This window comes from Poromitra crassiceps, assembly GCF_964638095.1.
Source record: "Poromitra crassiceps genome assembly, chromosome: 3".
Classification (NCBI taxonomy): domain Eukaryota; kingdom Metazoa; phylum Chordata; class Actinopteri; order Beryciformes; family Melamphaidae; genus Poromitra; species Poromitra crassiceps.
Window position 1 is genome coordinate 75,645,193 of NC_139625.1, and position 21,877 is coordinate 75,667,069.

General features: G+C 47.0%; 1 protein-coding gene across 1 annotated transcript in view; it reads right to left on the bottom strand.

Moving 5' to 3' along the window:
* Positions 1-631: 631 nt before the first annotated feature.
* Positions 632-21,877, bottom strand: part of LOC310773728 (CLIP-associating protein 1-like) — a gene marked incomplete at its 5' end in the record, with an annotated part of 113,781 nt that continues 92,535 nt past the window's right edge. The window contains 8 exons of the mRNA XM_083633662.1: positions 632-1,050; positions 2,385-2,501; positions 7,696-7,902; positions 9,292-9,420; positions 11,312-11,520; positions 12,548-12,592; positions 14,420-14,651; positions 16,126-16,303. Of these exons, the coding sequence (XP_083489788.1) occupies positions 967-1,050; positions 2,385-2,501; positions 7,696-7,902; positions 9,292-9,420; positions 11,312-11,520; positions 12,548-12,592; positions 14,420-14,651; positions 16,126-16,303 (1,201 nt within the window). The 3' untranslated portion in view covers positions 632-966. The remainder of the gene's footprint in view (positions 1,051-2,384; positions 2,502-7,695; positions 7,903-9,291; positions 9,421-11,311; positions 11,521-12,547; positions 12,593-14,419; positions 14,652-16,125; positions 16,304-21,877) is intronic.

The following is a 21,877-nucleotide window of genomic DNA, read 5'->3' on the forward strand; positions in this document are numbered from 1 at the left end:
GATGTGTCAAAGCAAAAAATTCTTCAAAGAAGTAGATTGAAGGTACTATAAATGAACAAAAAGAAGAATACTGATAGCCACAGGCGAGGGTCTTCCTTCACAACCTTCATGAGAGGAGGACAATATAACAGGAAGGTCTACAAAGCGCATGGTCCACAAAACATCACAGTTCCCGAGATCACCTTAATGTCCAAACTCACCTCAGTTCCATCATATATTGATGGCAGAAGATGGTCTTGATACCATATCATCTTTTAAAAAACCGAGCATGGGGGAAGTATGGAGGAGTTCTTGGAGATTTCATCGGCCTGTTCTCTCCAAAACTTCTTCGTTTGCAAGCTCATCTTTGTTCTGCCATATGTCATTGGAAGATGGTCTTTGTACTATGAAGAACTGAGGGTGGTAATGGTATGGGGGAAACTACACTCGGGGCAGAGGGCCTCTCAAAAATATTTCCAAGATCACCAGTTAGTTCCATCATGTTGATGGACTAAGATGTCGTCATGCTATCATGACTTTAAAAGCATGGGACAGTATGGAGGAGCGTGAAGAAACATCTCAGCTACCAAGATCATCTTAATTCTCCAAATGACTTAAAACTGACAAGATGAGCTCAGGTCCATCACAAGCAAATCAAAGAAGACAGTCTTCTTGCTTTCTTGCTTTGGGAGCTGAGGGTTGTGGTGGCATGGAGAGCTAGAAGATATGTTGACTCTGGGTCCTCAAGATGAGTTCAGTTCCTTCATTAACCAATGGAGTAAAATGGTCTATGTACTATGATGATTTTGAAAACTGAAGGTGATGGTGGTATGGGGAGCAAGTAAGAGGAGATTTCTGTCAAGGTCCCGTCTCACAAAACCGTCTATGATCTCATGAGTTCATCAAGACGGCCTCAGAAACATCATGGGCCAGTGGAATGAAAGGGTCTTGGCGTGATGATGATGTTGGAGATGAAGCATGGGGGAGCTAGTAGGAGGAGATGTCCGAGGAGCTGCTGCTGTTGCTGGTGGAGGTCTGGGCCCTCTTGATGTACAGGTTGAGCAGCTTCATCTGTAGAGGGGCAAACGGCAGGGGGCGTTAGCAGGCTCCCCTATGGCTACACATCCAACACTCACTAGGAGCGTTGCTTGGTTCAATCCCTTGGTTTTGATCGATTCCTACTCATTTCCCATTTCAAAATAGGGCGGGGCAATATATCGATATTGTCTTAGATTTTGGAAATCGTAATATCGTGATATGGCATAAGCGTTTTCCTGGTTTTAAAGCCTACATTACAGCATAGTAATGTCATTTTCTGAACTTACCAGACTGTTCTAGTATTTGCCTTTACCCACTCAGTCATTATATCCACATTATTTATGATTATTTATCAAAAATCTCATTGTTTAAATATTTTGTGAAAGCACCAACAGTCATCCCTACAATATTGTCGCAATATTGATATCGAGGTATTTGGTCAAACATATTTTTGATATGATTTCTCAACTGCTCACTCATTCATAGCACATAACTCATTCAGCTAGATTTAGGCTAATGTTGCTGATGTTAATAAATCAATAAGGAGAAAAATGCAGGTTGGTGGCACATAAGCATTTTTTTTTACAGATTTTTGTTTTACCCATTTCCGAGCAAGTGTAATTTTATAACCATTCCACCTGACTATCAGCATTGTTCTCTCATTCTGTGGATATGTGTCTGCGTGTTTTGTGTTGGTTTACAAGTTTGAGAAATGCTGACTATGATGAAGAGTGAATACGTGATGTGAACAACCTGTTATCTGAGGTTAACCTGTTATCTTAATCAAAGGGTGAGTTCATTCATCCTTCCCAGTGGACGATGAAAAGTCTTGTCCATGGTTTCTAAACTCTTAAAGATAGTTCCTGCATTAGTGTTTTCTTTCTACATAAATTTTGTCTTTACATTTCTGGTTTCATTTTTTGGTGTTTCGTTAGTTTCTTCCTTTTGTTTGTAGGGCAGATATTTTTGCAAGTCCCTCGAGTTTTTCATCTCCCCTGAACAAATTAGTGATTTATACCTCATCTGCATTCACTTTTTTATCCATACAAAAAATATAACTGCGCACCACTACACATACATGCTTACATCAGGTCTTTGATAGTACAAATAATTATAATGATATTTGTGAAACTTTTGGGGAAACTTATATTGTTGTAAAACAATATAATATAAAGAGGTAAGTAATCGGACCCATTTTCTTTTTTCTAACAGACATTAAAACTCTGCTGGACAAATCGGCCACTGATTAAGCTTGGTTGGATATTAAAATAAATATTAATTTTAAGGAGGTTAAATACTGATAGCAAAATGTTAAAATATTGCTGTTAAGCTTGCACACAATATTTGCACAAAGTTGACTGTGGTACCTTGCTGCCGGTGAGCTGAGCCAGGTAGGGCTTCAGCTCCTCTCCGATTACTGAGTAGATGGCCACCAGGCAGAAGACACTGGCCTTCCGCACACTGCTCTCTGTGTTGTCATAGCCCTGCAACAGCAATAATAATAATAATGATAATATCAACAACAACAACAACAACAACAACAGATTGCATAACACCTTTCCAGATATTCAAAGTGCTTACCAAAAAAAGACAACGTAACAAATATAGAATAGCATGTGGTAATAATGATCAGTAACACGTTACAATAAGGGTACATTAATTAAGGGTTAGTTAATGATTATTGGCATTACCTAACCCTTAATTAACAGTAAACTAATGTGTCTAGCAAATAGCAATAATTTACTAATAGCGTTCATGTTAACTAAGGTATTTTGGTTGGGTTGGTTACTATAGTGTTCATGTTAACCAAGGTATTTTGGTTGGGTTGGTTACTATAGTGTTCATGTTAACTAAGGTATTTTGGTTGGGTTGGTTACTATAGTGTTCATGTTAACTAAGGTATTGTGGTTGGGTTGGTTACTATAGTATAGTGTTCATGTTAACTAAGGTATTTTGGTTGGGTTGAGGCATGAAGTCCCAGAGGTTAATGTTAGAGCAACCTTATGGTCATAGGTAGCTGTTAATTAGTGGTTAATTAATGCACATTAATAAACCATTAATTAATTTACCCTTATTGTAAAGTGTTACCAAATTATCTTACAATAACAATGAGAAACAGTGCAGCAGCAGCAGCATTATTATTAGTAGTCGTCTATAGGGCTGCCCAATTAATCAGAATATTATTGAAATTGTAATAGGGCCAAGTGCAATATCCAAAATCGCAGGAGCTGCAATTTTTTGATCAAGTAAGATGTGTCACAACATAGCATTAAATGAAGCATCGTGGTGCTACAGAGATGCCCTGGCCTACAAATCATATTCTCCAGAGGTAAGGGAACATGCTTATTTGGTACAGACCTCAGTAAAAAAAAAAAAAAATCAGTTCCACTAACATTGTGACTAATATCGCAATCACAATATCTGTCAATATAATCGCAACCGTCGGTCCACAAAAATTTCACCACCCTTTAGTGGCCACAGTTTTCACCCTAGAAGGCTGAAATCTGGCATGGAGGTAAAGTGTGTGTGTGTGTGTGTGTGTGTGTGTGTGTGTGTGTGTGTGTGTGTGTGTGTGTGTGTGTGTGTGTGAATGTGTGCGTTTGTGTTTGTGCTTGCGCCAATTGGCTAAAAGAAGAAGGATGTCAGGGGCAGAGGGCTGACATTTGGCATGGAGTGCCTATTGGCTAAAAGGGGGCAGTGGGGGCACATTTGGAAATGCAGGGTGGCAGAGACAGAGTAGGGTGTAGAGCCCTGCATCCTGGCCCGAGCCCGAGGGGGCTCGAGGCCCGGCTGGGCTCGGGCCGACTTTTACATCACTAGCTAGCGCCCGGGTCGGGTCGGGCCTGGGCTTCCACCCCCATCCTCCACCCATTTTTCTCTCTCTTTTTCGGGACATGAATAGCCTATCATAATATCATAGGCAGGCATACAACTAATTTAACAAATTAACAATTTGATTATAAAACAAAATATATATACTGTAGTTTTAGGTTATACAGACACTGTCTGTCTGCCGTACACACATCTGCTCCCAAGTCCTGTCAAGTCTGGGAGCTGAGACTACTTCCATGCGCAGCTGGCCTCCTCCTGGACTTTCTTGAGAAAATGGATTCTACTCATGTTTTTGGTGATGCCTTTTTGATCAAACACACAGCATGCTTTCTCTTTATGTTGCGGGGAAGTTTCACTTTCAGCGTGAGCAGCATCAATCACTGTAGGCTGCAGCAGCTGGTCTGGACGATCTTATATAATGTCGTGCATAGGGTCGGGCTAGGGCTTACATTTTAGGACTGTGCAGGGCTCTAGTAGGGTGTGCTGCTCCTGCATTTTGGAAATGATCATATGTATCGCTTATTTTTTGCATATGGTGCAGCCCTAGTGGTCCACTTGTTACCTGTATGTAACGCTTGTTTTTTGCATACAGTATTATGGGCAGTAGTGGTCCACTTGTTACCTGTATGTAGCGCTTGTTTTTTGCATGCAGTATTATGGTGCAGCCCTAGTGGTCCACTTGTTACCTTTTTATTTTTATTTTTATTTATTTTTTATTTAGCCTTTATTTATACAGGGAAGCACTTGAGAGCGAGCTCTCATTTCCAAGAGCGCCCTGTTACAAAAGAACATATACAGAAGTTACAGACAGACAAGATTACAAAATTCACACTCAAAAACACGAGCATTCCTCCTGCAGAGTGCTCTGTGAGAGCGCTTTGAAGGCTTCAAAGGAGACAAAGTGGTCCAATTTCAATGTGTTCTGAAGACTGTTCCATTTGTCTGGGGCATAATAAGAAAAAGCAGTCTTGCCTTGCTCCGACCTCACACGCGGAGTAAACAGTCTGATGTGAGAACGTGAGCGTGTTTGATGACTTATGTTGATATGGGTGAGGAGTGAGGACAGGTACAAGGGGAGCTTTCCGGTTAGAGCTTTATAGATGAACAATAAGCAGTGTTGCTCTCTTCCAACCGTCAGGGAGGGCCAACCCACCTTATTATATAAAGTGCAATGATGTGTACGAAAGCCGTCACCTGTGATGAAACGCAGAGCACTGTGGTATACTGCGTCCAGCGGCTTCAAAATGGAGGGTGAGGCGTACATATATAAAATGTCTCCATAATCGAAAACCGACATTATTAGTGACTGTACTAAAGATTTTCTAGTAGAAAGTGAGAAACAGGATTTGTTCCTATACAGAAAACCTATTTTTATTCTCAGCTTTTTTGTAAGGTATTCTACATGAGTGTGAAAAGAGAGTTTTGAGTACAGCCAGATGCCGAGGTATTTATAGGAATTAACTTGATCTATCTGTTCGCCCTGAAGTGTACGGATGTAAATATTGTTGCTGGGAGTAGGGGATCTTGAAAATGACATCCATTTTGTTTTCTTTGAATTTAGGACTAGTTTGAGGTCAAGCAGAGACACCTGTACATATGTACCTGATACATACCTGTATGTAGCACTTGTTTTTTGCATACAGTATTATGGTGCAGCCCTAGTGGTCCACTTGTTACCTGTATGTAGCACTTGTTTTTTGCATACAGTATTATGGTGCAGCCCTAGTGGTCCACTTGTTACCTGTATGTAGCACTTGTTTTTTGCATACAGTATTATGGTGCAGCCCTAGTGGTCCACTTGTTACCTGTATGTAGCACTTGTTTTTTGCAAACAGTATTATGGTGCAGCCCTAGTGGTCCACTTGTTACCTGTATGTAGCACTTGTTTTTTGCACACAGTATTATGGTGCAGCCCTAGTGGTCCACTTGTTACCTGTATGTAGCACTTGTTTTTTGCATACAGTATTATGGTGCAGCCCTAGTGGTCCACTTGTTACCTGTATGTAGTGCTTGTTTTTTGCAAACAGTATTATGGTGGAGCAGTAGTGGTCCACTTGTTACCTGTATGTAGCACTTGTTTTTTGCATACAGTATTATGGTGGAGCAGTAGTGGTCCACTTGTTACCTGTATGTAGCACTTGTTTTTTGCATACAGTATTATGGTGGAGCAGTAGTGGTCCACTTGTTACCTGTATGTAGCACTTGTTTTTTGCATGCAGTAGTGGTCCACTTGTTACCTGTATGTAGCACTTGTTTTTTGCATGCAGTAGTGGTCCACTTGTTACCTGTATGTAGCACTTGTTTTTTGCATGCAGTAGTGGTCCACTTGTTACCTGTATGTAGCACTTGTTTTTTGCATGCAGTAGTGGTCCACTTGTTACCTGTATGTAGCACTTGTTTTTTGCAAACAGTATTATGGGCAGTAGTGGTCCACTTGTTACCTGTATGTAACGCTTGTTTTTTGCATACAGTATTATGGTGGAGCCCTAGTGGTCCACTTGTTACCTGTATGTAGCACTTGTTTTTTGCAAACAGTATTATGGTGGAGCAGTAGTGGTCCACTTGTTACCTGTATGTAGCACTTGTTTTTTGCATACAGTATTATGGTGGAGCAGTAGTGGTCCACTTGTTACCTGTATGTAGCACTTGTTTTTTGCATACAGTATTATGGTGCAGCCCTAGTGGTCCACTTGTTACCTGTATGTAGCACTTGTTTTTTGCATACAGTATTATGGGCAGTAGTGGTCCACTTGTTACCTGTATGTAGCACTTGTTTTTTGCAAACAGTATTATGGTGGAGCGGTAGTGGTCCACTTGTTACCTGTATGTAGCACTTGTTTTTTGCAAACAGTATTATGGTGGAGCAGTAGTGGTCCACTTGTTACCTGTATGTAGCACTTGTTTTTTGCATACAGTATTATGGTGCAGCCCTAGTGGTCCACTTGTTACCTGTATGTAGCACTTGTTTTTTGCAAACAGTATTATGGTGGAGCAGTAGTGGTCCACTTGTTACCTGTATGTAGCACTTGTTTTTTGCATGCAGTAGTGGTCCACTTGTTACCTGTATGTAGCACTTGTTTTTTGCATGCAGTAGTGGTCCACTTGTTACCTGTATGTAGCACTTGTTTTTTGCAAACAGTATTATGGGCAGTAGTGGTCCACTTGTTACCTGTATGTAGCGCTTGTTTTTTGCAAACAGTATTATGGGCAGTAGTGGTCCACTTGTTACCTGTATGTAGCACTTGTTTTTTGCATGCAGTAGTGGTCCACTTGTTACCTGTATGTAGCACTTGTTTTTTGCAAACAGTATTATGGGCAGTAGTGGTCCACTTGTTACCTGTATGTAGCACTTGTTTTTTGCATGCAGTAGTGGTCCACTTGTTACCTGTATGTAGCACTTGTTTTTTGCATGCAGTAGTGGTCCACTTGTTACCTGTATGTAGCACTTGTTTTTTGCAAACAGTATTATGGGCAGTAGTGGTCCACTTGTTACCTGTATGTAGCGCTTGTTTTTTGCATACAGTATTATGGTGCAGCCCTAGTGGTCCACTTGTTACCTGTATGTAACGCTTGTTTTTTGCATACAGTATTATGGTGGAGCCCTAGTGGTCCACTTGTTACCTGTATGTAGCACTTGTTTTTTGCATACAGTATTATGGTGGAGCAGTAGTGGTCCACTTGTTACCTGTATGTAGTGCTTGTTTTTATGGTGCAGCCCTATTGGTCCACTTCTTACCTGCAGAAGTCATGTAGCGCTTGTTTTTTGCATAATACGGTGCAGCGCTAGTGGTCCATTGTTGCCTGTATGTAGCACTTGTTTTTTGCATATGGTGCGGCACTTGTTACCTGCAGAAGTCCGGGTATGATGTCAGGCAGCAGCTGGTGGAGGGAGTCCTTGGCGATGCGTTCGATGGCTCTGGTCTGCATCTTGATGGCGGCCAGGTTGATGGGGTAGTCGGCCGTCTGCACAATGGGACAGAGCACCTTGATGCACTGCTCTGGGTGGATGGAGGCCGCCAGGGTGGAAGCCGCCTCCTCCGCCGCACGCACCACCTTCCATGGAGGGAAATGGGAGAGATGGAGTCAGGTGAATACTACATTTATGGAGGGGGGGGATCTATTTCCAATTCCATAATAAATGTGACAGTGACTAGTGTTTTAGGTCAGTAGGTCATTTTTATTTATTTATTTTTTACAGATTATGAAACTGCAGATTGTAAACTTTCAAATGTGTCATACATTGAAACCTGGAAAACAGTTGAAGAAGATATGCTTATTTGACTGTTTGTACTCCAAAAAGCAACATTCAGAGAAAATCACCCTGAAAGTTGGTGAACAAGCTTAATTTGCTAACAAATTACATTTCAACCCCGAGAGACCAGTTAAGGTAAGATCTAACAAGTGGCTTTATTCAACAAATGGCATGGCATGACAACAACAAATGGCATGGCAACTACTTTGGCGTATGACTCCATTGAAAGATGACGCCCCTCTTGTGGTGAGAGGGGGGCGTCTGATTAGCTAGAATAGAGAATCTCCCCCCATGGGGGATTCTTCAGGAGTCAAGACTCGTTGGTTGTGGACTGAGGAGGTGGGTGGGGAGAAACGAGAGCTCAGTGGGGACAAACGGCCGGGGTGCCAGCTGCTGCTGCTATGATTCGGCCGGAGAGGAGGGTGAGCTAAAATCTTCGCTATATATACTAGGATGAAACTGGCGACCACTGACGGCATAACTGACATCATACATCATAACTGACGTCATACTTGACTGACGTCACGGGCTGATAAGATATGAGAATATGGAATATGAAGGTCGTTTACGTGGGTTGAAATTCAGTCTGCGACTACACGTTTTAAAGTATTAAAAGTATATGACGCCTTTGGTTAAATTTTAAAGGACTTGGAACGTGGAAGTATTGGAACTTGCTGCTGTACTTAATCTCATTACTTATGTAATTTCAAGTCTCCCTCTTCAAATGTTTGTGTGTTTGTATGGAACCTAAATGTGTGTTTGTTTTTTTATGCTGCCCCCCTTGGCCAGGTTCTTCTTGAAAAAGAGATTTGAAATCTCAATGAGTCTTTTACCTGGTTAAATAAAGGTTTAAAAAAATAAAAAAAATAAAAAAGTGATGTTTGTTATATTGAGTGCGCTCTTCAACATCTAAACTGCGATTTCACGGTTGCCTACATGTACTTGTTACTCTTTCACCAGACAATGTCACAAATCATTATTATAGGAGCAGGCTTCCTGTGTTGCTAGACGTTTTCTACTTCAAAATGTGTAAAAGTGAAAGTGCATCAATCAGGACTGAACACCATACTTTTTTGTACATTTCAGACCAGGAAATGATCCGATTAATTTTCCAAATCTTTCCAGACTTTGTAGAAACCTGTGCAGGCATCCTGAGCTAATGCAGCCTGCCATGGCTCCCTTGTCCTCACCTCCTTGTGCGAGTCTTTGTGGGCCTCCAAGGTCTTCATGATGGTGAGCTCGGCGTAGTTCTTGAAGCGGGCCGGCTGGTTCCTCAGAATCTCCTTCAGGACTCGCAAAGCCAAGGCTCGGATGGTGTGCTGAAAGAGTGTCACATTTACTTACAAAGCAAAAGGAAAGTGAGGGGTTCTGAATCAACTTAAAGGCTTAAGCAAAGTTGCTATAGGGCACTAGACCATTCAGATGTCGCCGTCAAATTCTCCAAATAACGGACCAGCGGCTATTTGTTTTATTTATTTATTTATTTATTATATTTTTATACTCAACACAGATAAGCAATGGGCATGCCTTGGCAATTTAGTCCATTAATGTGTTTGTTTGCAGTTTGACTTGTACAAGTTAGCTACCTAGTGTTTCAGTCACTCAGTTAAGAAATCACTGTAGCCGTTTTCCCACATGCGTACCGGAAAATTACCTGTAAGTCAATATCGGACATTTCCCTTCACACTTCGGCTTGCGCATGTGGGAATCTATCAGCGAATTTGCCAGTATGTTGGGGGGGGGGGCGGGGGGAGGGGGGAGCTTATTTGGGGGGTCGGCAAAACTCGAAATAACTTCGCTTGTCAGTTGTCACACAATAAATCACACTCGTTTGACTTAAGAGCAGCGTCAAGCCGCCAGCGTAATAAACACAGCCGATTTACCCCCTCCCCTCTCTGCTCGAGAGCAGCAGCCACGGACAGACACAGCGAGAAAGGCTTGCAAGCTGCTCAACGCTTGTATGTATGTAGAGAAAGCAAAATGCACAAGCGAAATCTGGAAGTAGTTTGCTTTGATGTGCGCGAATGATTAGATGATGCACTTTGAAGAAGTTGGGATCCGTGTCTGAGAGAAATAGTTGCTGGTTGGATGTTTATCCGTTCACCTGCGTTGAAGCACTTTTTACAGACTGGCTGCGTTTGATGTGTCCGGGGTTGCCTTCGGAAATCAGCAAGCTGACATACTGCTCTTATTAGGCTATCACAAGATCATTTCGCCAGTTTGCTTTAATGTGCGCGAATGATTAGATTATGCCCGCTGGAACATTAAGCAACGTGTGTAGGCTACTCCTCGCCCATGATTGAAGGACCGCTGTCGCGGAAAATGACTGGACCCGTTTCCACTTGCGTCTCCTTAAGAGCATACCGCTCTTCTGACTGGCTAGAGACTGGTGAAATGTCGGGGACGACGGGGTCGCGCTTATACCGGCACGGCGCCTTTCTCACATGCAGGCATTAGACCACGTACCGGTCATTTTGCGGTACAAAGCGCATGTGGGAAAAGGGCTCAGGTGACAAAAGGTAGAAGCCCCAAGTACACGCAGCCTTCCGGGAGGGCACGTGTGCTCATCCCCCCCACAGACTTGCAGCTTAAAGTTGGGAAAATCAGCTTAGTCAGTCTCTGTCAATGCTCAATGCCCATGTGCAGTTTCAGATTGATTGGCCAACCTATTGAGGAGACAAATGGATGACGATGGGGCAGACGAATGGACAACAGAGTTTTCCTCATTCTTTAGTAGTTTAAGAATAATTATTATGTTTTTGCAGTTTATGTTTCAGGTACATACATTACGTCATGATTAATATTATGAATAAAGGACTGAGAGGTTGATATGCTGTCCACTTCCTTTCTTTACCTCTCCCTTTGCAGCAACAAATACACTGTTAACACTCTTAACAGTTCCAAATGTAGAGTAAGCAGTGACATAAGTGTTGGCAGGGAAATATCACAATATTCGGGAAATACCACAATATGCAATATTATCGAAAATCGGCCCAAGCCTACCCAGGAACCTTCCTTTCTTGTTATTTGCAGTGGAAATCAAGTGTTATTGTACCTTCCTAACAGTACTGGGAGCTGAGCATGCTACAGTATACGTCCTTACACAGAGGACTAGGGCTTTAAAAGCATTTAAACCTTTAGCTAAATAGCAATATGCTTCAAAAAGGGTTTTCAATGTCGCTGCACAAAGGTTGCAATGTTCCTCCTTACATCTTTGTCTCCCAGCGTCTCCAGCAGCAGCAGCAGCATGGTCTTGAAGTGCTCGTCCCAGACCAGCAGGGTGTCCTCTCGGGCCACCTTCAGCAGCTCCAGCAGGGCCCCTCGCCGCTCCTCCGCCCCCCGCTCGCCCTCCCCCGCCTGGCCCCCAGACAGCTCCTTCAACAGCTCCCCCACCAGCTCCAGCTGCTCAGAGGGGCCTGCTGCAGTAGGACAAGACACACACACAGGTTAACTAAGATGATCTTACTGTATATTGTACATCGCACTGAACAGCGTGAGCGCAGTGGCCATACGATACAACAACAATACAAAGACTAAATCTATGGCCTCACACACAGGTTAACTAAGATGATCTGACTGTACCGTGGCCATAAGATACTACCACTTGAAAGACTAAATGGCCTGCATTTTTATAGCGCTTTTATCCAAAGTGCTTTACAATCAGTAGGTACATTCACCCATTCATACACCGATGGCGGCAGGCTACCACACAGGGTGCTGTTCACACCATCAGGAGCAATTTGGGGTTCAGTATCTTGCCCAAGGACACTTCGACATGCAGACTGGAGGAGGCGGGAATCGAACTACCGACCTCTTTTATCCAAAGCGATTAGTGGATGACCCGCTCTACCTCCTGAGCTACAGCCGCCCCAAAGACTAAATCTATGGCCTTTCAAATGTGACATGTGAAGTTTCATTCCAAAGTTAGATCACACCCAGGAGTTGAAGTAAGCGGTGCAGGTTTACACAGGTTGGACCCTTCTCCTCCACCCCCTCTCTCTGGCACTGTGTGTGCGCACCTTTAGTTGGCCCGGGCACTGTGCGCGTTTCACCGGCTTTAAGCCGCTTTCTATCTCCATTCACTATTGATCTCAAGATGCTCTCTCTCTCTGTGTGTGTGTGTGTGTGTGTGTGCGTGTTAACGGAGAGACGGGGGAGCGGCCTAGGCTACAAATCTCATGCCCATACCGACAACCCATGCTCTTACGGACGGACAGACAGACAGACACAAGGTCACTTATATAGACCCTTTTCACAGCAACCGCTGTGCGGTGGTAAAGCAGGAGGAAGTAAAGCAGGCGTAACCAATACCATGAATGATGGCTCCATTCCATGTAGGTGTTCCAGTGCCAGGGCCCTTGTTAATGTTATTGGTTACACCTGCTTTACCACAACAAAACGGTTGCTGTGAAAAGGGCGTATATCAGTGACACAACATGTCTTTACCAGGGAAGGTCTTGGGCTTGTTTTCAACACATTCTTGCCGGCGGCCTGCAAAAGAAGAGAGAAAGCACTTCAGTTACAAACACGCTACCTCACTCTTTCTACCATAGTCATGACTGCTGTTCTACTGTATGGTGCCTGGTGCAGAGTAGGTTGTGTACTGAATTTTCTGAGTTGTCATTACCAGACCAAACTGGACACCCAGAGTCTATCAGTCTGAGGACAGACGGCCGATATTCCGGGGTTTCCGGTGTGTAGCGGACATCCGCGCTAAGACTTCCACTTCCATTATTGTTTGCAGTCCGAAGACGTCTCAAATGCAGTTATCTGTTTATAGAGATTAGCCGAAATGTCGTCTGGAACTGAACACCTACAAAAAGTATTGATCGATCAACTCCAACTCCATTCTCGCATCAAAAGGACTGTAAACAATGACCGCTGCGCACGGAAGCAGAATTCTTGGCACCGACATAACTCGACACTGGAAACCCTGAGATATCGGCTGTCTGTCCCAGAGTCTTAGCGTGCTTTCACACTGAGGACCTGGGACCGTTTCTGAGCACACCTGTCTCCAATTGACCCCAGGTGGTTGGTTTGTGACCGTTGCGTTCCGGGCACAGAACAGCGAAGCGTGACAAGGTCCACTTGAAAAGATGGTCTGGGGAACGGAAGACTTGCGAATGTGAACGCCAACTGTACCGAACCACGTAAACAACACACGGGCGAGGATACACTCCAGGTGTAGTTGATGACGTAAGTGTTCCCGAGCATCTACAATAAAATTGGGAGTGTGGACGCCCGACTGACGTCCGGCGGGTGTTGTGCCATTTTTTTAATGGGGTTGATGGATTAAACCCAGCCAAAATCAGGAGGAGAGGAGGGGGAAGGGGAGGAGAGGAGTGATGTCATCAGACAGTTGTGATGGCCAAGTGGGTTCTCTCAGGACAATAAATGGCAGGTCATTGCCTGGTAATGCAACTGTGTACAGACTAATACAGGATCTGATTACCCCTACGCTATGCTATTCTTCATACAGAAGATGCCTACGCTATGCTATTCTTCATACAGAAGATGCTATACTGAGCAAGCTCAAGTTCAGTTCACTGGGGGTTAGAACGTAATCCAACCCTACTACAGGAAACAACCCCAAAATGCAAGGTTGTATGGAGACCGGTGTTGACATCGAATAGCAAGCATAGAAAAATGAACCGAGGGCAAAACCGCAGTCTGGATGGAGCGGAAACAAGTCCATCATGCTTAGCTACAGTTACAGGGACTTAAAACTTCAACCCTGCAGGATGACAGTTAACAAAACACTGTCCCATAAATAATCTCATAATGTATTTGTTAATCCATGTCTTTTGTTTACAAGCGCTGGTTTCTAATAAAATTAAAAAAATGTACATTTGGACCTCATGGCACAATTCGGGACCAAGAAAATATCGTCTCTCGCCGTTCACCACCAGGAAGTGACGTCCACTTTGGCTCTCTATAAATCAGATACATGCAATACCTAACCACCAGAGGGCAGAAGGCATGCACCAGATGGCCTTCAACGAGACATCCAAAATGGCCATTGTCAATCATGTGACCAAAATGTAGTTTTGTGTGGTTTTTGCATAAATATTTTTTGCCAAGTAAAGAAAAAAAGTTAAACTTGTTACCGATAGATACTTCAATAGTATACTTGATTGATGCAATGTCAGTATTTAAAGTAATCTAACATTGCCATTGACTTTTGTTGTTGTCATCTAGGTCCAATAAACAGTCCAGTTTCAAAGAATTAGAATTTTGAATTATTTAAGGGTTTACAGAGTGTAAAACAAGACATGTCATACGAATCCTTCTGTCCCTCTCCCACTGTGTAAGCCTCACCGTCTCGAAGCTGCTCCACAGCATCTTCATACAGCGCCTCCTTCAGGGCGGCCTTGTCCATGTTGCTGATGCTGTCAGTGTAGTTGTAGGGGTTGTAGTCACGGAAGCGCGGGCCGGAGAAGGAGCGCGGCGAGGGCGTGTTAAGCAGCGAGGTCTTGTTGTCCAGGGCCGTGCGCCCCCCCTCCACCATGTCACTGCCCAGCCCCGAGTCCGACGATGCCCCCACTCCCAACTGAGGAGGAAACACAGGACACGTCTCGCATCAGAAGAACCCTCAAATACCGCTTTGTGTGACCGCTTGCAATGAATGTGTGAATTATTAAGCATAACCTCGAGCCACTTTTTTGAGGATGAGTTAGTTGAAACAGGTTTATATTGTGAATTATTTAAGTCCTGCACCCAGGGAACACCACTAGGAGAAAAGACAAACCACTTAAATCATAGCTTCTTCCCCCAAGCTGTACAAACTTAGCACCCTAATTATTATTATTATTATAATGACCATGAAATCCACATAATATAAATGTATTAGCAGCAAAAGCAGCAAGAGCTAACAAGGACCTAGATACAAACATGCCAGGTGTTGTTTGACTTCATCTTAATATTTCTTTCTCATTTTAGGGAAGGAGACACTTTTAGAAGCCCCTGACATTTCTTTAGGGATATACCTGCTTTTAAATACGCATTCACGTGCGCATGATGGCTGTCTCGCGTATCCTGCCTGAATGCATAGCCAAACGCAAGTACACCTCTGGCCTTACGCTGCGTGTCCACATTCGCAGATTTGTCACACCTGACCGTCCTAATACCCGAAAATGTTACGTTTGTGGGTGGGCTCGATGTCTGTTGCTTGCTGCACCTGATTGGAGGAACAACGGGTTCCCAGTGGGCTGTCCCCCACGGTTTGAAGCTTAGAAAAAACACATTTGAAACTTTCTCTTCCTATCTGAAAACCACTCAGCGAAATGTGTTTCTGATCACATTTGATGCCCACTACAATAGGCCATGCTGTGTGTCCCTGTGGCTTTGTTTGTTTGAAAGATCAGATAGGAGTTCAGGAGGCGCGGGAGGTGGGGTTTCCTGACATTTATATGTACCGGTACTTAATATCGACGCCGGGGAAATACACAAACCAAAGCATGAAGGCATACAAGAGCCTGGACGCTTGGTCGTACTTCAAGGCTGGATTGGTTAGCGAAATTAAAGTAACGAGGACAGCAATGGATATTCTGGTTGTATGTGGAGAGGTAAATATTTATTTTATTAAAACTTTTTTTAAGAAAAATAATATAGCATACGCTAATGCTAGCTTTGTTCGTAGCTAACACTGCCACTCAGTAATGTAACGTTATATCTGTGCAGGTAAAACACAGCCAGAGTCCAGTTCTTTCTGCGAATTGCAGCGATCCATTTGGCTCTTTTCATCAGCTTTCGGCAGCTTGTAAAAAGATACCTCCGACGTCTTGCCGAAGCTGAACGCTAAACACCGGCGCCACCTTGTTTTGACACTCACTGCGGCTGAGTGGGCGTACCCGCACCGACTGTCGCGTTCGTGACGTCACGTGCATTCCCTCTATACAAAATGGGATGCGTGACAAAACACGGACATGTTGACATGCACCTTTAGTGTCACCCGTTGAGCTAGTATTCATCCTTTCCACCTCTTTTTCAAAGAGTTTCATTATTTCTATGTGTGAGTAAACTACAGTAGACTGAAGAGTAGAGCTGCTCGTCACCATGGCGTCCCTCTTGCCATCCCGTCTCAGCGGCTCCATCAGGTCCTCTTGGCTGCGGAAGCTGAAGTTCTGGATGGCCTCCGTGACGCCGCGCAGAGAGCTGTAGATCTCCTCAGTGTTCAGGTTCTCGCTGTCGTACTCCAGCAGGCTGCAGCACGGGGAGAGACCGGCTTGGTATACACAATATAAAACCTGACCAACACATACAGTACGAGCTGGATCTGCTACAGCAACCTGTTATGAGCTGCCCTTATCGGTGCCTGTGTTACTGTAGGCCAGTGATACTCAACCCGAGGCTCTAGAGCCACATGCGGCTTCTTTATGGGTGGCGGCTGTGGCTCTTTTAAGTCCTACTTCAAACACACACAAAAAAAAAAAAAAAAAAACGGTCAGCAGAATTAATCTCCTGTGTCGTGCTCTGTTTGCAGGCGCAGGAGAGAAATGCAAACTGTCACATTTGGAAAACTAGCTTAGCATGAACCTAAAATGGCTAAAGAAAGTTTTCTTTAATTTTGAGGAAACTAAAACTGCAAGCAACTAAAATAAAATGGTGTCATCATCACACAAGTTTTCACAACCTGGAAATGATCAGATTATTTTTCCTTTCCTATGCTTGTCCAGACTTTCAGTATCTTCTCAGGAACAATGAGAAAAGTGTTAAACTTCAAAATAATAATACAACTAGAACGACCGCACCACAGATATATGCCTCCCCCAACAAGTCAGCAGTCGACATGTACGTCTGTCCAGACTTTGACGTTTGAGCCAAATGTGAAGAAATTTGGTCAAGGTGTTACTGAAATATGGCGTTACCGAGCTTGAAAATGGCATTCGTGAGGTCACAGTGACCTTGACCTTTGACCACCAAAATGTAATCAGTTCATCCTTGAGCCCAAGTGGACATTTGAGGCAAATTAGATGAAATTCCATCAAGGCATTCCTGAGATCTCACGTTAACGAGCATGAAACGAGCGGTCGTGATGTCACAGTAACCTTGAACTTTGACCACAAAATCTAATCAGTTCATCCTTGAGTCCAAGTGGACATTTGAGGCAAATTGGAAGAAATTCCGTGAAGGCGTTCTTGTGCCTTAAAATCTGAATGTCAACATAAATTTAAACAAACGATTCAACGATTCATCTGTCAACGATTCGATTCGATTCACACGTCCGCATCACGAGGCATCGATTATACGATTAATTTTGACACCCCTAACGTACATACGTACGTACGTACGTACAACCCGAATCCATAATGCCTCCGGCATGGCTATCGCCGGCGGAGGCATACTAAAAAGTTGCTCCTGCACCGTGATAGGTTTTGTCCATGACTGGGAAACAGGCGACACCATAAGGTCATATAGGAGGTTGTGCCTGCAGTCCACCTTGTCTATGGAAGCCAATGCAGCACGATGGATTACCATACAGTGCAGTGCACGTGCAAAGCCGTGCATGTGAACAAACTCACGCAGGGAAGAGACAAACAGGCGAGTCAAGCACATACAGTAATGTTAGACACCTATTACACAATGCCTCCACTGAAGGCTTTCATTTCAGCAACAAAAATAGAGACATAAAAAAAACAACGCAAATACATCAATGTACAACAATTTGAGCAGGTGGATGCACAAATTGCCCCAGCAAAGCAAAAGTGATTACAGATATGGATGACAGCGTGTTTCTAAGGGGTTGTCCTACAACCCAGGTTTTATGAGTGAAGCGAGGCTCCCACCTATTGCCATCTCTGCGTGGTACACGCTATCGAATGCTCTTACCTTTTATTACTTTAAAAGTGTCCTTTCCAACCATCCATTAGACCGTTGACAGGATGCAGACTGGACCCTTGGAAAATCCGGGGCGATCCTGACGGTCTCATGGTCTCCCATCCAATAGCAGGAGTAGAGGCGGGCACAAGCCCTCACGCCTGGAATTGGACCGGGAAAACACCACTCACCCGGCATTCGGCCAGAACCAGACAGACTGGCAGCAAGGCACCTGAGGTGGGAGCCTCGCTTCACTCATAAAACCTGGGTTGTAGGACAACCCCTTAGTTTTATTTCGTTGAAGCTCGGCTCCCACCTATTGCCACCTTACAACCGACCTTGCTGCAAAGGAGCACCTAAGTGCCCGACCTTGCGACTCTCGATCGAAAAATGGGCCGTCACGGCTTATAGCGCATGGGAACCCGATAAGGATTGGGGAGCAGTCAGCGAGGCAACTAGTCCGCGGAGGCAGACAGAACCGCATGAGCGAATGTCGCGCCTCCCACATCCAGACTATAAAACCTCACAAAGGTATGGTGAGTCGACCATGACGCAGCTGCGCACATATCTTCCACCGTCACACCGCGCAACAGCGCCCAGGAAGAAGCCACGCCCCGAGTAGAGTGGGCCTTAATTCCTTCCGGTGGAACCTTCCCAGCGGCAGAATAGGCCAAGTTAATGGCCTCCACTATCCAGTGCGATAGACGCTGTTTGGACAACGGCTTGCCCAGAGCCTTAGCCCCATGGCACACCAGAAGCTGGTTAGACGTACGCAAAGTACGCGTCTTGGCCACATAGGCACGGAGCGCCTGCACGGGGCAGAGCGACCTAAGTCTCCTCTCTTCCGCCGAAGAAGAGGCAGAAGGCTCAAACGCGACCAGGTCTATGGTCATGGACCTGAAGCCAGCCCCAATACACTTAGGCTGATAAGCAGGGTTCGGGCGGAGCGTGGCCCTGCGCCCATCGTTAGAGAACACCATGCACGATTGTTGCACTGACAGGGCAATCAAGTCTCCCACTCTCTTGCCGGAAGACAAAGCGAGAAGCAATGCCGTCTTCAGCGAGAGGTGTTTCAGGTCGGCAGCGTCGAGTGGTTCAAACGGGGGCCTCGAGAGGCCATCCAAGACCGTGACCAAGTCCCACTTGGGAAAGATGTTCCTTGTCTGGGGGCGAAGCTTGCGCACACCCGTCATGAAACGAGAGACCAAAGACAGGCCTCCCACTGTCTTGCCCTCGATGTCCATGTGGCAGGCCGAGATGGCGGCCACATAAACCTTAAGGGACTGCGGCGACTGGCCCGCTTCGTACAGACCCTGGAGGAAGCAGAGAATGGGCCGAACGTCGCAGGTCACCGGGTCCAGGTTCCTTTCTGCGCACCAGCGTGAGAAGGACCGCCACTTGTAGGTGTACTGAGTGCGAGTCGAGGTGGCTCTAGCACTCTGTATGGTTTGCACGACGTTCGCAGGCAGGCCCTGGGCTAGCAACCGTTCCCGTTCAGGGACCAAGCGGCCAGCTTCCACTTGTGTGGGGATGGGTGGAGTATCTCTCCGCCCGCCTGCGACAGCACGTCCTTCCGACGCGGCAGCAGCCACGGAGGACCTCTCGTCAGAGTGATCAGATCCGCAAACCAGACCTGCGACGGCCAGTGCGGGGCTACCAGAATGAGCTGTAGCCCTTGCTGTCTCACCCTGGCTAGCACCTGGGGAATCAGTGCGATTGGGGGGAACGCATAGAGGGCCGCCCTCGGCCAGACGTGCGCCAGCGCGTCGTGGCCCAACGGTGGATCGTCCGCGAGGATGGAAAACCACTGGGGGCAATGGTGTGCGAGCCGCGAGGCGAAGAGATCGACGCTGGCTTGCCCGAACCTGGCCCAGATCTGCTCCACCACCTGTGGGTGGAGAACCCATTCTGAATTGCGCGGGTTGCCCCGCGATAGCAGGTCCGCTCCCAGGTTGAGGTGGCCCCGAATGTGTGCCGCCGACAGGGACAGCAGGTGGAGACGGGCCCACTCGTGGATGACCGTAGCCAGCTGGTTCAGAGCCAGCGACCGGACACCGCCCTGGCGGTTGATGTACGCCACTGTCGCGGTGTTGTCCGACCGTATCAGTACATGGTGGCCCATGATCTGATGTTGGAAGTGCCAAAGAGCGAGGCGAACTGCCTCCAGCTCTAGTATGTTTATGTGGCGAAGCTGTTGGGCTTGCCATCGCCCGTTTGCAGCCTGGCCTTCGAAGACCGCGCCCCAGCCCCAAAGGGAGGCGTCGGTCCGAATCACTCGCCTGAGTGGGACCGGACCCAGTCTGGCGCCCTCTAAGAGCCAACAGCGGTCCGTCCACACTTCCAAGGCTTGGCGAGCGCGGTCCGACAGCGTAAGGACGCGGGACCGATGTATCGCTGGGTCCAAGCGATGACCGAGGAACCACCTTTGGAAGGGGCGCATGTGCAGCAGCCCCAGAGGAATTGCCGCGGTCGCCGCGGCCATAAGGCCCAGTAGCACGGAGCACTGGTGAACGGAGATCGTGCGTGCGTGACGCCGAGTCTCCGCTGTCCTCCGAAGGTTGTCCAGCCTCTCCGGAGAGAGGCGGGCGCGCATTGAAAGGGAGTCTAGCTCCAGACCCAGGAAGGTTGTGACCTGTTGAGGCACAAGGGCGCTCTTGCGCCAGTTTATAAGGAACCCCAAGGCCTGGAGGTGGGAAGTCAGCACCTCGGTGTGTGCGGACACCATCTCGCTCGAGCTCGCCGCTATCAGGGCGTCGTCGAGGTAGACGTAAACGCGGATCCCCATCTCTCGGAGGGGAGCCAGCGCTGTGTTGACGCAGACTGTGAAAGTCCTGGGACTTAGAGACAGGCCGAAGGGGAGTACGCAGTACTCGTAGGAGACTCCCTGAAAGGAGAACCGGAGGTACCTCCTGTGCCTTTCCACGATGGAAACGTGGAAGAAGGCGTCCTTTAGGTCGACTGACGTGAAGAAGTCCCCGGGTCTGATCGCTCTGAACAGTGTGGGGAGCGTCAACATGCGGAAGGGAAGCTTCCTGAGCAGGGGGTTTAGCCGCCTGAGGTCGAGGATGGGCCGTAAGGACCCGTCCTTCTTGGGCACCAGGAAGTACCTGTGGTAGAACCCGGACTGCCTGTCCTTGTCCGGCACGGGCCGTATCGCGCCCTTTGCCAGAAGCGAGGAGACTTCCTCGCCGAGGACAGCCATGGAGTCCGCATTCGCCAGGTCTGAGACAGGGATGCCCGTGAAAGCCGGCGGGGGGGCCGCGAACTGCAGCGCGTAGCCCTTCTCCAGCGTTCGCAGCACCCACGGTGTGGGTCTGCACAGCCTCTTCCACAGGGGGAGGCTGTTTGCCAGGGCAGGTCTGGTGCCCTGTGTCGGGGTTACCCTTGGCACATGATCCTGAGGCGCCACGGCACACGGCCCCAGCAGGACGTCCCCAGGGGGGGTGCGTCCCGGAGGCCGTGGCAGCATGGCGTGCAGCCCCGGCAGGACCAGCCCATAGGGGCTGCGTCCCGGAGGCCGCGGCGAGTCGTCGCCCGTGGTGTGCGGCCCCAGCAGGACCAGCCCGGGGGGGCTGCATCCCGGAGGCCGCAGGAGGTCGTTGCCCGGCTGGTGCGACGACAGCTGTGGGGGGGGAATAGCAGGGGGGCCTGCAGATGGTGAGGTGCCCTCCGAGCACCTCGCAGCTTTCGCTGGCAAGGGACACGTACTGAGCAAGGCTCTCTTCGGCGCTCGACAACACTGTGGGACGCCAGGTCCTGGCAGCGTGGAGGCTGCCCCTCCCCCCCCCGGGGGACCGCTAGGTACGCGCCGGGCCTCGGGGCCCGGTCGCGGTGGCCGACTTGTCAGGGTTACGGCGGGAGCCCCTGCTGCGGCGGGCACGGCTTCCTCGACCCGCGCCAGTCCAGGCTGGCTGGGGAGGTGTTGGCCCCGCGTTCCTTGGGGCATTCGAGCTGTTCCTG